We start from the raw sequence: 13,625 nt of genomic DNA on the forward strand, positions 1-13,625 counted from the left end.
TAATTCCATTCCGTCAGCCACTTGTTAGTGACGTATAAGCTAATTAATGGCCTGGATTCAGAAGGTGGTATTTGATATTTCCAGGCCAAGCACTTCCCTGGCAGCCACGTCCCAAAACACAGAAAAATATCATATTAAAGTTTTCCTTCTGTAAAAGCTCTAGTTTAGTTAAAATTTCAATCTCAAAGTGGTCAGTCTTTACAGATAAAAGAGCTTGAAGACAAGACATTGAGTCTGAGGCAATTAAACAGTCTTGACCCTACTCAATATTTTCCAGAACAAACAGAAGATAAGAGCGTCGGTCTGGAATATGAATTCCAATACCATATTGTTGATCCCCCATTACTGTTGCTGCAGATACACCGTTATTGGTCTTTGATCCATCAGGGAATGCAGTTCTATGTAGTGGGAGTGCACCTAAATATCTTAGTAAGACATATTATTGGAAGATATAAAATTACAACTGATATATGCACTTTTTGCAAGTATTTAAATAGCTTTATATAGATAAAGATCTAATTGATATACATTTACAGACCTGGCAACCTTGTCATTTTTTATTTGAGTAGCAAAAGAGGTGGGGGGGGGTATGTTGGGTTTGTCATTTTTTGAGACAATTCAAGACGCACACAAAAACATGCCTATCTTCATAATTCTAGTTGACTTCTAAGTTTTAAAATTTAGCTAGCAATTTAGCTATTGCAGTGAAAGTCCAAAATTTCAATACTGCTCAAAACCATTTTTTATTCATGATTAAGATTAGTTGACGCACGCATCATGTGCAATGCAGTCTAAAATTAAGAAACCCCTAGAAAACAGTAAAAAACAACAACAAATAGATGTTTACATTTAAGATAGGCTACTTCATTTATTATTCCAATATCCAAACGTGATACTAAATCACACAGAAAAAAGGACTTTTATTTGTGACGTGCTGTCTTTGCATTTGAACATTGCACATTTTAAACAGAACACGCATTAGCTGAATAAACGTTAGCCAATACAAACACATTTATAGAAAAGAGTTGACAATGAATAGACAGGAGTCCAATAATAGCAAAACGAATCACTTATTCTAAAAAGAATATCAAGAATAAGTTTAGATGTATCCGAAATATGGGGCTGTGTTAACAGTAAAACGTCTGTCTTAACGAATTTTAAAAACACGGATGGATAATACAAAATGCTTTGACATTTTGACAGGAAAAAAACCACCACAAAAAAAAATTTAAACTTAGCCCGTCAATTTACAATTATCTTCTCTCTCTGTGCGCGCGGTCTGTGTTTGAGAGAGAGCTCGCGCAGCACTGATAGAACGGTACTTTTCAATCCATAAGTAACTAATGCGCTAGTTTTCATACAAAATAATTATGTAACAATTAGGTACTTTAGTTATTTACAATAACGTAACACATGCAGACTACGTTTCTCAACACTGAGTGAATAAATAAACGCCCGTTTCTCCAGGCTTACGTTTATCAGTAATCCACAAAGAAATCACAGAACTTTCATAATCACTAAGCCATAACGATTTTAATTTTATTTAGATTTATTGTTCATCAATAGTTAAGCATTTTATAATTTGCATGGCTGCCTGAATGATGTTTTCCTCTTATCTGAGTGACCATGAATGACGGAGTATTTAAGATAATCTGGATTCGATGATCACACGGGAGTGATTGCATGGATTAAGTTAACTAAAAACAATATTTCTACTTTCCACATCCATCCCAGCCCCTTTACCTTCAGGAGTCAGAAGTACTGTGAATACTGTACTGTCCTCGCTTATGAACTCAGTACGACGGCGGACCGCGGGAGTGGAAGAGGATCGAGCGGGATTCTTTATTGCTGCCGATTTTCAGTCTCTTTTTAATGAGTGGCCTTACGCATCCGTCAATTATCCCCGGTTGCTATTGGGGAAATGAACCCAGCGCTATGATTGGTCGAACTCCGCTTCTTTTGCTGTTGCTAGATTTGAGGACTGCGTGTGCACAAAAGCGTCACCAGCTTTTTGCGTAGAGTGACAAATCGTACCAGCGTACTTTGAGGTAAAAATGCGTACCTGCTACACAAAATGCGTACAGGTTTCCAGGTCTGCATTTACAAGCTATCAGATTTGAATCTTTTTGGCCATATACATACACACACAAATGCATATTGCCTACAAATTGAATATTTTTGCTCATTCTGGACCTCTGCTTCTTTCGAGTATGAACTCCATATTCTACGATAATACTATAAGAGCCATAAAAGCCTAATGTATCAATTCAATTATGATACTCAAAACGTGCTTTTTTAAAAACCTTAATATGTTTGCCTATGGGTGGAATAAATTACTACATTACAATACTTTATTTTTCAGACTTATTGCATATATATCAGACTTTTCAGGTTTTAACTTATATCAACCTAATTCATAATATTGTCTAGTAACGCTTTAGAAATCATGATCGATACATATTGATATAGCCTTTAAATCGGTCACAACACTTCATATATTATAGCTTCGGTTTACTGTGACTGCAAACAATCCCAGTAGACTTTATTTACTCATTTTACTTGTAAAAAAAGAAAAGGGCTGCTGCAAAGAATAAACAAGAATAAGTGATGCTAATGATACAAAGTGCAGTGATTATGAAGTAATTATTTTTACATTTGATAATTCAACTTCTGTACGTCTTACTTGAATGCTTCTGATAAATAGATTTACATGAAAAAAAGTAAAGCACTGTTTGTTTACTTTTTTCTTATATTGTTTTAGCTCTAATGCTTGTTTTTTGCATCTTTGTTCTTATTTCTATTAAAATAAAAAGTAGCTATTAATATAGTAATTATTAATAAGAATTGGGAAGAGATGCATTATGAAGCGCCAAGAATCATTTTATAATCTAATTGTTATTCTCCAAACTGTAATTGGATAAGGAGGCTTCACACCTCTTAAATAATAATAATAATAATAATCGTTATTAACCATTAGCAGGTTTTGCACACACACGTATACATATATACACACACAAACAGCAGCTCTATTAAAGTGAATTATATTGAGTTGGCTGGGGGGGGGAAAGAAACCACACACACCGAAAGCTCCCCATGTTGCTGACTAAATCTATGATGGAAATCACAGCGAGTCGCCATTTTAATTGTAGTTATTGTCGACTCTAATGTTTCTTTAAATCATTACATTTAATCCAACTTCAAAGAGGCAACGACCTACTACTGTAATACATTTAAAAGAAAACGGTAGTTGAGAAGCCCCCTACCCAGCACCCAAAGCTGGGGAAACAACGCAGTTTTGAATCTGAACTGATTCCTATGATCAGAGCACTTTTGTAGACTTCTGTAAGGCTAGATTCACGTGCAGCCATGTAAACGTGCAAGAATGGAGCGAGAAAGAGGGATACGCAAAACGAGCATGTCTTGGACTCTTTTCAAAGGGTCAGTGAGATCTTGTCTCAAGCTCAGATGAGAAGCAGGAGAGCAAAGAGCAGCGTACTGAGCCGCACACACGATCACTTCTACAGATAGTTTAAACTGACAAGTGAAAGACAAGAATAATGGGTTAGTAGGTGTAAAGGAGATTTTTTTTAACTGATCATCATATGCTTTTACTAGATCTGTTCTAGACTGGCACCCACACTATACTAATAAAGAAAAGCCAGATAATACCCATCCATCTTGTGAGATAACGGCTAAGTATTTTAGATCCAAATCATTTTTTCAATTGATTTTTGTAACTCTACATCACATGACGAGGCTTCCCGAAGCTCAAACCTCACGCACAAGTCTCACGCCTCTAAAACGAACACACACACACAACAGGCTACTTCCCAAGAAAGTCGTTTGAAGCATCTGATTAATATGAAGGATAATTACTTAAACACAAGGTCCAAGATGTCAAATTCTAGGACATTACTCAGGAGGGCAGGTGGCTTAGAAACTAGTGCTGCTGAGGTGTGGTGGTGAGCCAGAAAGTCACAATATGGCTTCAACATCACACCTCATACACACCCCTTTACCAAAAAAAAAAAAGAAAAGAAAGAGCCACTTACTTCCCACTGCATGTGAGGAGGGATATTCCTGATCTGCAGCTTGCAGCTCCTGCAAAAAAAGAAAGGGGTCATTGAAATACAATAAAAATAATTTAAACTTGCACTCTGAAATGGGCTTTTATTCCCTACAAATCAATGTAGCAATTGTCAATTTCTATACATTTTCCATTTCTTAGTTGAGACTTGTCACCAGAAGTCCTTCCACTTCCCACTTTGGTTTCCGCGAAAGGAACTTACAGAAAATTAAAGCTAGATTGTGTCCAATCAAACAGCCTCTCTAACACAGCAAACAGCAAATGGGTTTGATCTTCAAAACAAATTAGGTTTATTTAAGATACATAATCTCCCATAGATGGAGTTTTAGTAATTCTACAGACTCAAGTAATTCTTAATAATTTCAGTATGAAGACCTGCAAATATCAATGTATTGCAAATACATACATTAGCTGTTCCTTCATAACGCAAAGAAATTATCTGACTATATGGTACATGTAATTGCAGATTAGGGAACCAGTTAGGGGCAATATTAGCAAACATAAGTAACTCATCGGACAAGAGGGAAGCAAGCTAGTGATACTGTGAGCCATTGATACCAGCATAGCAAAAACACATACTGGAGTACATCAACTGGAACAAACACAACCTGGGATTTGTTGTATTAGGAAACAAAGATACTAACATAAACCAGTCTCCTACTACAACAGAGTCTGAAATTGGGGTTTATAAATCAAGATAACTGATACAGGAAGGTTGCCCATCATTCTCATGGAACTATATGTGAAGAGATAATCAGCTAGTGTAGAAAATAGTGAAAGTCCAACGACTTAAGTGTGCATATCAGTTGGTTTCCAAGTACATTACAGCCACAGAAAGGGGACAGTTAACCTGGTCAAATGGGTAGAAAAGGCTCAGGCCTTTTAAAAAGGCGTTTTGACAGTGGTTTCCTTTAAAACTCATTTAATACAGTCACCTTGGATTCTCAGAAAGCCTTATCAACCATCTCAAAAGTCCCCAGCTTTTCACAAAGCAGCATGAAAATTTACAAACAAAAGGTTAAATCTACAAACTCTTACCATTGTTTTCCCCCCCCATTATATGGAATCGTCTGAATACCTTGCTGACTCATTCATCTTGATTTAAACACCCCGTCAAGAGAATACTAGTTATTTAACATGTATATGACCAGAGCCAGATGTTTTAATTAGCCTTCAGTTGTACATGCAATTGATTTTGCATGTCTAGCAGACAGATAAAACCTGACTATACAAGATATCATTATGTCTGAGATGTTTGGCACATTGCCACACGCCTTGATTTCACAAACGCTGACATGTAGAGAATTAGATAATGTGGAGTGAACTTAAGGTGGTTTTATATAATGGAAAAGCTTTATTCAAACATTATACTATAGGTCAGGGTTCCCCAAATCTTGGCCAAATTTTTTTAGCTCCAACCCTGATGAAACACACCTGAGAAAGCTAATCAAGGCTTCAGGATCACTAGGGGAAAAAAAAAAGTTAAATAAAAAATAAAATGATCACAGGTATGTGAGTTTGAGCTAAACTTCTGCAGGGTTTTTAGTTTAAGAAATTCATAACACCACACTGTCTACAATAGCCTACCTGTAGAGAATAACTGTAACTGTAGTTATTGCAACAACAAGACTACAACCAAATCCATTATGAATCAACTATTTTGTCAATGTAAAGAATGTGTCAGTTAGCTTTTGAAGAAGACAAAAGGCATCACCCGTCGCAGTCAAGAACCCTGACAGGGTGTTTAATGTTTACGTTACTACGAGGACAAGTAACAAGACAACTTGGCTACAATCCTAATATAAACTGCACAAATGAATTATTCCATGGAGAATAAAAAACATACACACACACATATATATATATATATAATATTTTTTTTATTTTTTATTTTTTATCGCCTACACACTTTTTCTTCAGATTAATTCAGAAATGACAGCATTTCTCAGATTTATAAAGAGCCAGTAAATGTCAGTCGGCACTGTAAAAATCAATTTTAATGGTGGTATAGATTTTAAAGACCATTACTTTTATTTTAATATAGGTTTCAATAATAAAGTGTATGTTTTGGTGTAGCGATTGTGAAAGATCTATAACTGGCCACTTGACTTTACACGGCTCCAAAGTTCACGGTCTGTATACTTGTGCATTTATACACTAACATTAACAAGAACAGAATGTACAGAGGACATGGGAACAAACAAGCCTCTACCTGAACAGGTAGACACACTCCTTCTCTCAAACACACACACACATGCGTTTTTCACATGTACATAGACTGGGGCCTAAAATATTAAGCAATAATAGGGGACTCACAGGACCCTGGTGTTCAAGAATCTGACGCACCATAATCAATGTTGATGCACATAGGTGCTTAAAGCAAACAGTGTGAATCAACAGTTCTGATGGCTTTATAGCATTAATGGTTGATCTGGATTTTTTATTTAGTGTATTGTGCTCTGATTACTGGCTATCGAAATATCACCTTTCACCTCCCTAAAAGACAGTAAACCACCACCACAAAAAACAAACAAACCAAAAAACCGACATCTTATTGTGTGCAAGTTGTTTTAATGACAGTGAAAAAACAGATGGAGGATCTTGTTTTAACAGCAATATCTTTGCTGCAAAAAGTACAGAATTTTGAGCAATTTTCAAGTTGAATTTATGATTATTGACAAAAAAGAAAAAGAAAAAAGGAAAAAATTTCCATATTTCTCAATTTCGTGTTATGTAGATTGCACAGTAACAAATTTAAATAGCACTACAATACCATCTGAATAATTTTATTTCAGGACTTTGTAGCAACTATTTAAAAAAATAAACAAAGCATACCATAATGCCTCTGCAAATTGGAACAAGCTTGGATATAATATTAGGACATACACTGCCACCATTAACTCCTGCAACAATTTGACCCTTTAATTTGTTGTTTTGCCTTAAAATTGACAAGTTCAAATAGTCACTGACACATTAACTCTTAAACTTAAAGCATGTTAAAAAAAACTAGACTGTCTATCCTAGCTTTGTAATGCTAAATAGAGTAAGGCCTAGAGATGAAGTTTTGCATGCTGTAAGGGACATTTGCACTCGTGAAGAGTGTACATGTCAAGAGGGAAAGAATCACTGGGAGTCATCTCAGGAATTATCAAACAGCATCACAACCTGCATTCAACATCTGTGTGATTCCTGGACATGTTCTCCCCAGCGTGTCTGTGGTGTGAAAAACTCCAAGGCAGCGCAATCCAAATCTGATTTTTGTAACCAGTGAGGCAAAAATACCACAGGTAGTTCAGGGCTTATGCTAACATCTAACAGGGAAAAGCTCCTATAGAGAAAACGGTTTGATATAAAAAATTTTGCTTCAAGTTATGGATTGAGAGTGATACTACAGAACACGAAAGCCGTCCATGCTTCACTAAAAATCCACTGTGGCTGTAAGCTCTGACAGAATTACATAACCTAAAACAGCAATACACGCACATTCAATATTTTAATCTAAAAAACTTAGTTCATACAATCATATCAAATTAAATCACTAAACTAAAAAGGAACGGACACAGAAAACATTAGCGCTCAAGTGAATGAACAAGAGACATATGCGAGACCAGAGAAGGGGGAGTGGAGCCAAGGCCAATAGTATAGCATTAACTAATGCGAGTGAATTTATATTAAAAAAATAAAAAGCCAACGCCAAAAAGACACAAATGCCATTTCGTAAGCCTTTACGTTCACTTAAAACCAACTTCAGCAGAAAGTACAGCCGTACGACATTCCAGGTTTGACAGACGAATTAAACACTTCCCTTTTCTTTTCAGGAATTTGGTGGGATTGGTGTGCTTTTCCAGTCCAGGTCTGCATTCCAGTGGGAATGCATTATGGAATGTTCTCCTATAGCAGATTAAGCTATAGGAGCAAAAGGGGAGTGTGTGTGTATTGGGGGGGGTGTTAGTGCCCCATTTCAGGGTAACAAACTCTCTCTACCCCAGGGGGTGGGATCTAGTTACCATGGTAACATGTTAGCCTACAGACAAGGAAGGAAAAAAGGGGAGGGGGTTTGGTTGTGACGTATAGGAAGTAGAGGGCATCTCCATTTACTTCAAAATCCAACGGACATGCAACAACTGTCTCTGTACACATGTAAGGACATACATAGCACAATGGGGGGATTGGGGTAGATGTCCCAACACAAACACTCCTGGAGGAACCAGGAAACATGGCTGCATATCATTCACAAGCCTGTGACTCCATCACAAGAACCCAAAATTATGTCTGAACCAAGACACTTCAATATTTAGGTTTTATACTCACTAGTTCATAAGAGTAAAAAGACAAGAAAAAAATAGAGAACATTTCAACCATAGTTGATAATGCATAAGTAAAACAAAACAACATCAAGTAGAAAATAAAATGTATAAAATTACCACCAAATGCATTAGCACAAAAAAATAAAATAAGCTACACATTGTGTGACTAGAAATACCAAAGTTGGGGAGGGTTTTCAACCATACACAATAACTTTTTATGCTGTATGGGGAACTTTACATTATATTACTGACACCATTTTTTACACATTTGGAACAATTTATAACCAAAGTAAAAAGAATGCCAAATATCTAGTTATATTTTCTTCCCAACTTGCAATCGTTATAGTAAAAAACTTTAAAAAGTACCATTTATTAAGTATAGTGAATTTATCAGCACTGTAATATTTATTAAATAAAATCTTAAAAAAGAGAGTATCTGTTCTAGCTGAAGACCCTTTTACCCCACTCTCTTTTTCAGTTGGGGCCCCCTTCAAGCCATGTGCGCGCACACACACAGCGCAAGCTCTGAGTGAAAACGGCTATGCTAGTAATCAAGAGGAAGCTATGAAATGAAAGATGGCGTATGAAACTAGACTTTTAAAGGCCAATGGGTTGTCCTTCCAGACCCCGCTCAGCTCATGTTGTACAAACAAGACTGGTTAAAGAACGTGCCACAATCATCATGTTGGTAAGAAACATTTTAACTATGCTACAAAATTACAATTCTACATTAAAAGGGAAAAAAAATAATCCAGCCTACATGTTACTGAATATTTACATACAAATAATTCTGTAAGTCCTGTGTACATTCAGCCTTGTACACACGTTGCCACCCTGACCACACTAAAGCTCCCAGAAAGTGGCACCATAGCATGCATAGCACTCCTTGATACACACACACTGGTGTGAGAGCAGGGCCAAACTTTACCCAAATCGTGTTGTGTGTGTGTGTGTGTGTGTGTGTGTGTGTGTGTGTGTGTGTGTGTGTGTGTGTGTGTGTGTGTGTGTGTGTGTAAAGGTGGGCAGGACCTAAGCCGAGACTCATAATGATAGAATCATAGGGATAGAATGCAAGATCACTCCCATCATGCATTTCACTATACTTGACTCTCATTGGTTCGCAGTTCAAACTAACTTTACATACACAACCTCTGACCTGGTTCAATCAGCAAGAATAGCACATGTGCAGCACACACACAATGAGTATTACACACTTAAATTATAGCTTTTCTATAAGTAACACACAAAACTCAGCATATTAAGCCATAGTTTGACACACGGTTAGTGAATAAAAATTTAATAGCAACCAAACAGCTTGCATGTCACCAACAGTTTAACATCAGTCCCACCTTAAAATTGAAAAGAAATCTAACATGTTTAACCAGTACGAGAGAAAAAAAATCTTAATAAAAGTAATCAAACACTACGTAGAATTTATTGGAATTAAACGTTTTAAACGCTTAAGTGCAACGTCTTTAAACAAATATAAATGTGGGCTATATCGCGTAAAATCTAGTTGGAAACTGCGTTGATTTTTGCCTGAGAGATCAAAATTAAAAACACTACCCGCTAGTTATTAATAAAAACACAGTAGCTACGCCAAGGAATCGTATAGCCAACGTAAGGCGGACGTAAATTGAAAAGAAGAGGAATATATTCATTATAGCCTATCGTATGTGTCGTTACGTCAACTTAATTATTAAAATAAAACGGCAACCCACTAGTACACGGTTGGTATACAGTGCGTTGTGGGTTACACCGGGTCTAGTAGTTACAGTTCATGTGAAACCACAAACCAGTTTTCGTGACTAGACCTCGACCCTTGCAGTCCACACGCGCTGAGGAGTCCATCTCGTGTCTGAGCAGCGCGAGGAGGGGAAAGAGGGGGCGGAAGCACTGAGTGAGCGGCATGACTGAATAGTAGTTTCTTCTTAAATGGACGCCACTGCAAGCATGCTCCATTAATGCACATTCATGTGCGGTCCCATTTTACGTTTGTGTTCTCACGTTGCACACCGTGCTACGTTCCTTGCTACGTTTTGTCGAGGCCTAAAGGCTCAGTAATATGTGAACTCAGCACATCAAGGGCCTCTGTTTTGTTACAAAAACCCAAATTCGACACGCTTGCATGGAGGTTCAACCAGTAGCTTACACACCTTATTTTGTTACTAAACACACCTGCAGTTTTACATTTAATGCAGATGCATGAAACAGCGATACCACCCTAATAATGCATTTAGCTTGCAAATAGGCTAACAGTTTGATTGAACACATGAAAGAAAAATCAAATGAGTAATTTGAAAGAATAAAAACAACAAGAATCCGCATTTAAAATCAGGGCTACAGTGTACAGACATTTAGAGGTTTTAATTCAAAACAAAAACGTTGATTTAATTTCTACGTAGATGATATTGCGAAATTTACAAATGAATCTTACCTTTGTCGTTTAGGGACAGAGTGCTCCACTTCTAAGACTTTTCCGTGGAGTTCTACTTTCCCTGAAAAATATTAATTGTATTTTAATAAATCACATTCTTATTTCAAACAAAGTGTCAATTATGTGTCAAATATTTACAATGTACGAAAGTGCAAAAATAATAATTAAAGAAAATACTATTTATGTTACGTGTACAGAAACCACACTGACATGTACTAAATTTTCCCTACATCTTAAAGCAAAATCGGGTTTTAATTTAAAAAGAAAGATCATACATACAAACTCCCAGAGGTTAAACATGGAAGGCAAATTTGCCCCACGCTTGCGCTAAGGCCTCAGCCACGAGCAGCGAGACACTGACTTGTTTTAGAAAATCACGAAAATGTCCACTCTACTTATACGTTCCCTTTATAGCAAAAATTGCAGCCTTTACACAATTTACACTCTTCCCAAACATAATGAACCCATATTCTGGAGACGAGGGGAGTAGTCGAAAGGCCTACATGCCACCAATGCAAACCAACCACCTGGTGTTCTAGAGCAGCTAACGTTAGTAATTACAGCGATTAAAGTGATACAATTTTACAATGGCAAAGTTCGAAAACGACCAATTCGGAGTAACACTTCAGTTCACTTTCATAAAGTGCTCCACGAGATGCGTTTAAAAGCCACACCAAACATGAAGGCAATTTTAATTCAAATACATATGTGCAACCACTCGCAACTTGTAAGCTACACAGCATTTCACATTTCGCCCTGGGTAGACAAGTAACGCTGCAACTTTGATGTAGCTTAAACTTGCCGTTCAGTTGTTTTGGTTCTAAAGCGAGACTTGGCGTTCTCGACGAGTAGACTAAAACCCGTGGTTTAAAAAAACTGAAAGTGAATATTCAACACTTGCTCAATATACGTGCACATCCTTGCTTTGCATAGGCATTTAATTGTTAAACGCGACCGTTGCGGGTGCACTGTAATTCATATGGAGGGTGGACAAAATCACATTCGGATAAAAGTCTCACCTGAAAGACTGTCAATGGCCCTCATCGCTACCTTTTCATCGGGGCAATCCACAAACGCGTAGCCACTTTTTACGAGAAAGGGTGCACTGAAAGGTATCTTCCACTGCTCAAAGACACTTTCCAAGTCCAGCGCGCTCGCCTGCTCGCTCACGTTCCCAATGTAAAGCTTATTCATTTTGTTGTATACAAAAAAAGAGCGACCGTGTTGCAGAGGGGCAGCCCTTTATCGCGTCGCTCGGATGGGCAGTGTTTGGAGAGAGAACCGCACTGTCGCTCAGCGGAGGGTCTGGGAGTGTTCTCCCAATCACTCCAAGCTACTGAGATATTTGATGGACGAGATCGCCGCCGTGGTTGCGCGCACTCGCGTTTCCTCTTGATTTAAACGAGCTCAATTATTTATTTCGTCCCCTCTGCGAGGCAAGGGCTAGGAGGAAAACAGAGAAAGTTTCTTTATTCTTTGGCGATGCGACTAAATTGTCAGACACGTTTGTGTAGGCACCGCCTCTCAATAACATCAAGAAAACGGAAAACAAAAAACCCTAAGTTCTGCCTTTTTCAATGAGCCACGTGTTCAAACTACAAATCAGTCCTGCACGTGAGGTGTCCCGGTTGCTCAATTAAGTGTCGGATTGGGGGAAATGGCACAGGGATGACAGAGGGTGGAGACAGAGAGAGAGAGAGGGGAGCGGGAGAGAGATAGAGACGCGGGGGGAGAGAGAGAGAGAGAGAGAGAGAGAGACGAGGGGGGAGGAGAGAGAGGGAGAGAGAGAGAGAGAGAGAGGAGAGGGGAGAGGGGAGGGGAGAGATAGAGAGAGAGAGAGAGAGAGAGAGAGAGAGAGAGAGAGAGAGAGAGAGAGAGAGAGAGAGAGAGAGAGAGAGGGGGGGGGGACCTCTCTTCGTGCGTTTGCAGGGATCCCGTGCAAAGCTAGCTGTACTCGTTGTACCGTTCAATGATATTCCGTTCGCTGGACTTTTCTCTACTAATGCAATTCTGCGCTCTTATTGGTTGTTGTTGGAGTTGTAAAGAGGCGTTGCACGCACTCTCGCTCTCAGCGCTTAAAGCCAATACTGTTATCTGCGCTTATGGTGGGCTGCCATATAGGGGACGAGGGGGAGGGTCTGCCATTCATTCAGCATCTACTTTATTCTCTATACATTATATGACATGCAATTAATACACCTCTATAAAACGGAGACAACATGCAATCAATCAAGGGACGTGGTTTAAAGTATGCCTCGTCTCTGCTATTTACATTAAGTCCTAAACGCGTAACTATGAATTAATATCACAGCTACATGTGTGGTTGGCTACATTTGTGTTACGAGAATACATCTTCTTCATAACTGTACATACAGTATTTGGAAATTGTGGCCTAATAAAATTTGACCTGACCAGATTGAACAAAGCGAATTAAACACTTCCGGTGCCTAAAGAAAGGGGGGGCCATGCGGAACATAGAAAAGTCATAATGGCGAGTGGTTAAGGCGGGCCTCCTTCGGGCACAGCGGGGAGGAGATCATAGGCCTGTTTGTTCATGCAATATACTTTAGAGTTCTTCCCCGATAATTCGCAACATTTCTTTCACGGTTCCACAGAAAAAGACTGGAGTTGCATAAATATCTGGATGTGCGGCCTGCAAATCCCTCGACCTTCCACGTAAATCGAAGACATTTACACAGGGCCCACGCCCATGCGCCTCTTTCTCTCCCGCTCTCTTTCTGTCACGCACACACATCCAGTTGGATTCCTTGAAGATTTTTCTGTGCACAAAAAT

General features: G+C 38.4%; 1 protein-coding gene across 4 annotated transcripts in view; it reads right to left on the minus strand.

The window, feature by feature from the left end:
- Nucleotides 1-12,481, minus strand: part of igf2bp3 (insulin-like growth factor 2 mRNA binding protein 3) — a 35,279-nt gene extending 22,798 nt beyond the window's left edge. For 2 of the 4 annotated variants that reach the window (XM_077195461.1, XM_077195460.1), the window contains exons 1-3: nucleotides 11,851-12,481; nucleotides 10,832-10,892; nucleotides 4,053-4,101 (exon numbers count right to left, since the gene is read on the minus strand). In XM_077195461.1, coding sequence (XP_077051576.1) covers nucleotides 4,053-4,101; nucleotides 10,832-10,892; nucleotides 11,851-12,025 — 285 coding nt within the window. In that variant the 5' untranslated portion in view covers nucleotides 12,026-12,481. The remainder of the gene's footprint in view (nucleotides 1-4,052; nucleotides 4,102-10,831; nucleotides 10,893-11,850) is intronic. The other 2 variants (XM_077195462.1, XM_077195463.1) reach the window with 2 other exon arrangements.
- Between the last annotated feature and the right edge of the window lie 1,144 nt (nucleotides 12,482-13,625).

The sequence above is a fragment of the Siphateles boraxobius genome, unplaced genomic scaffold (assembly GCF_051911475.1).
Source record: "Siphateles boraxobius isolate OS27281-9 unplaced genomic scaffold, OSU_SipBor_1 33, whole genome shotgun sequence".
NCBI lineage: Eukaryota > Metazoa > Chordata > Actinopteri > Cypriniformes > Leuciscidae > Siphateles > Siphateles boraxobius.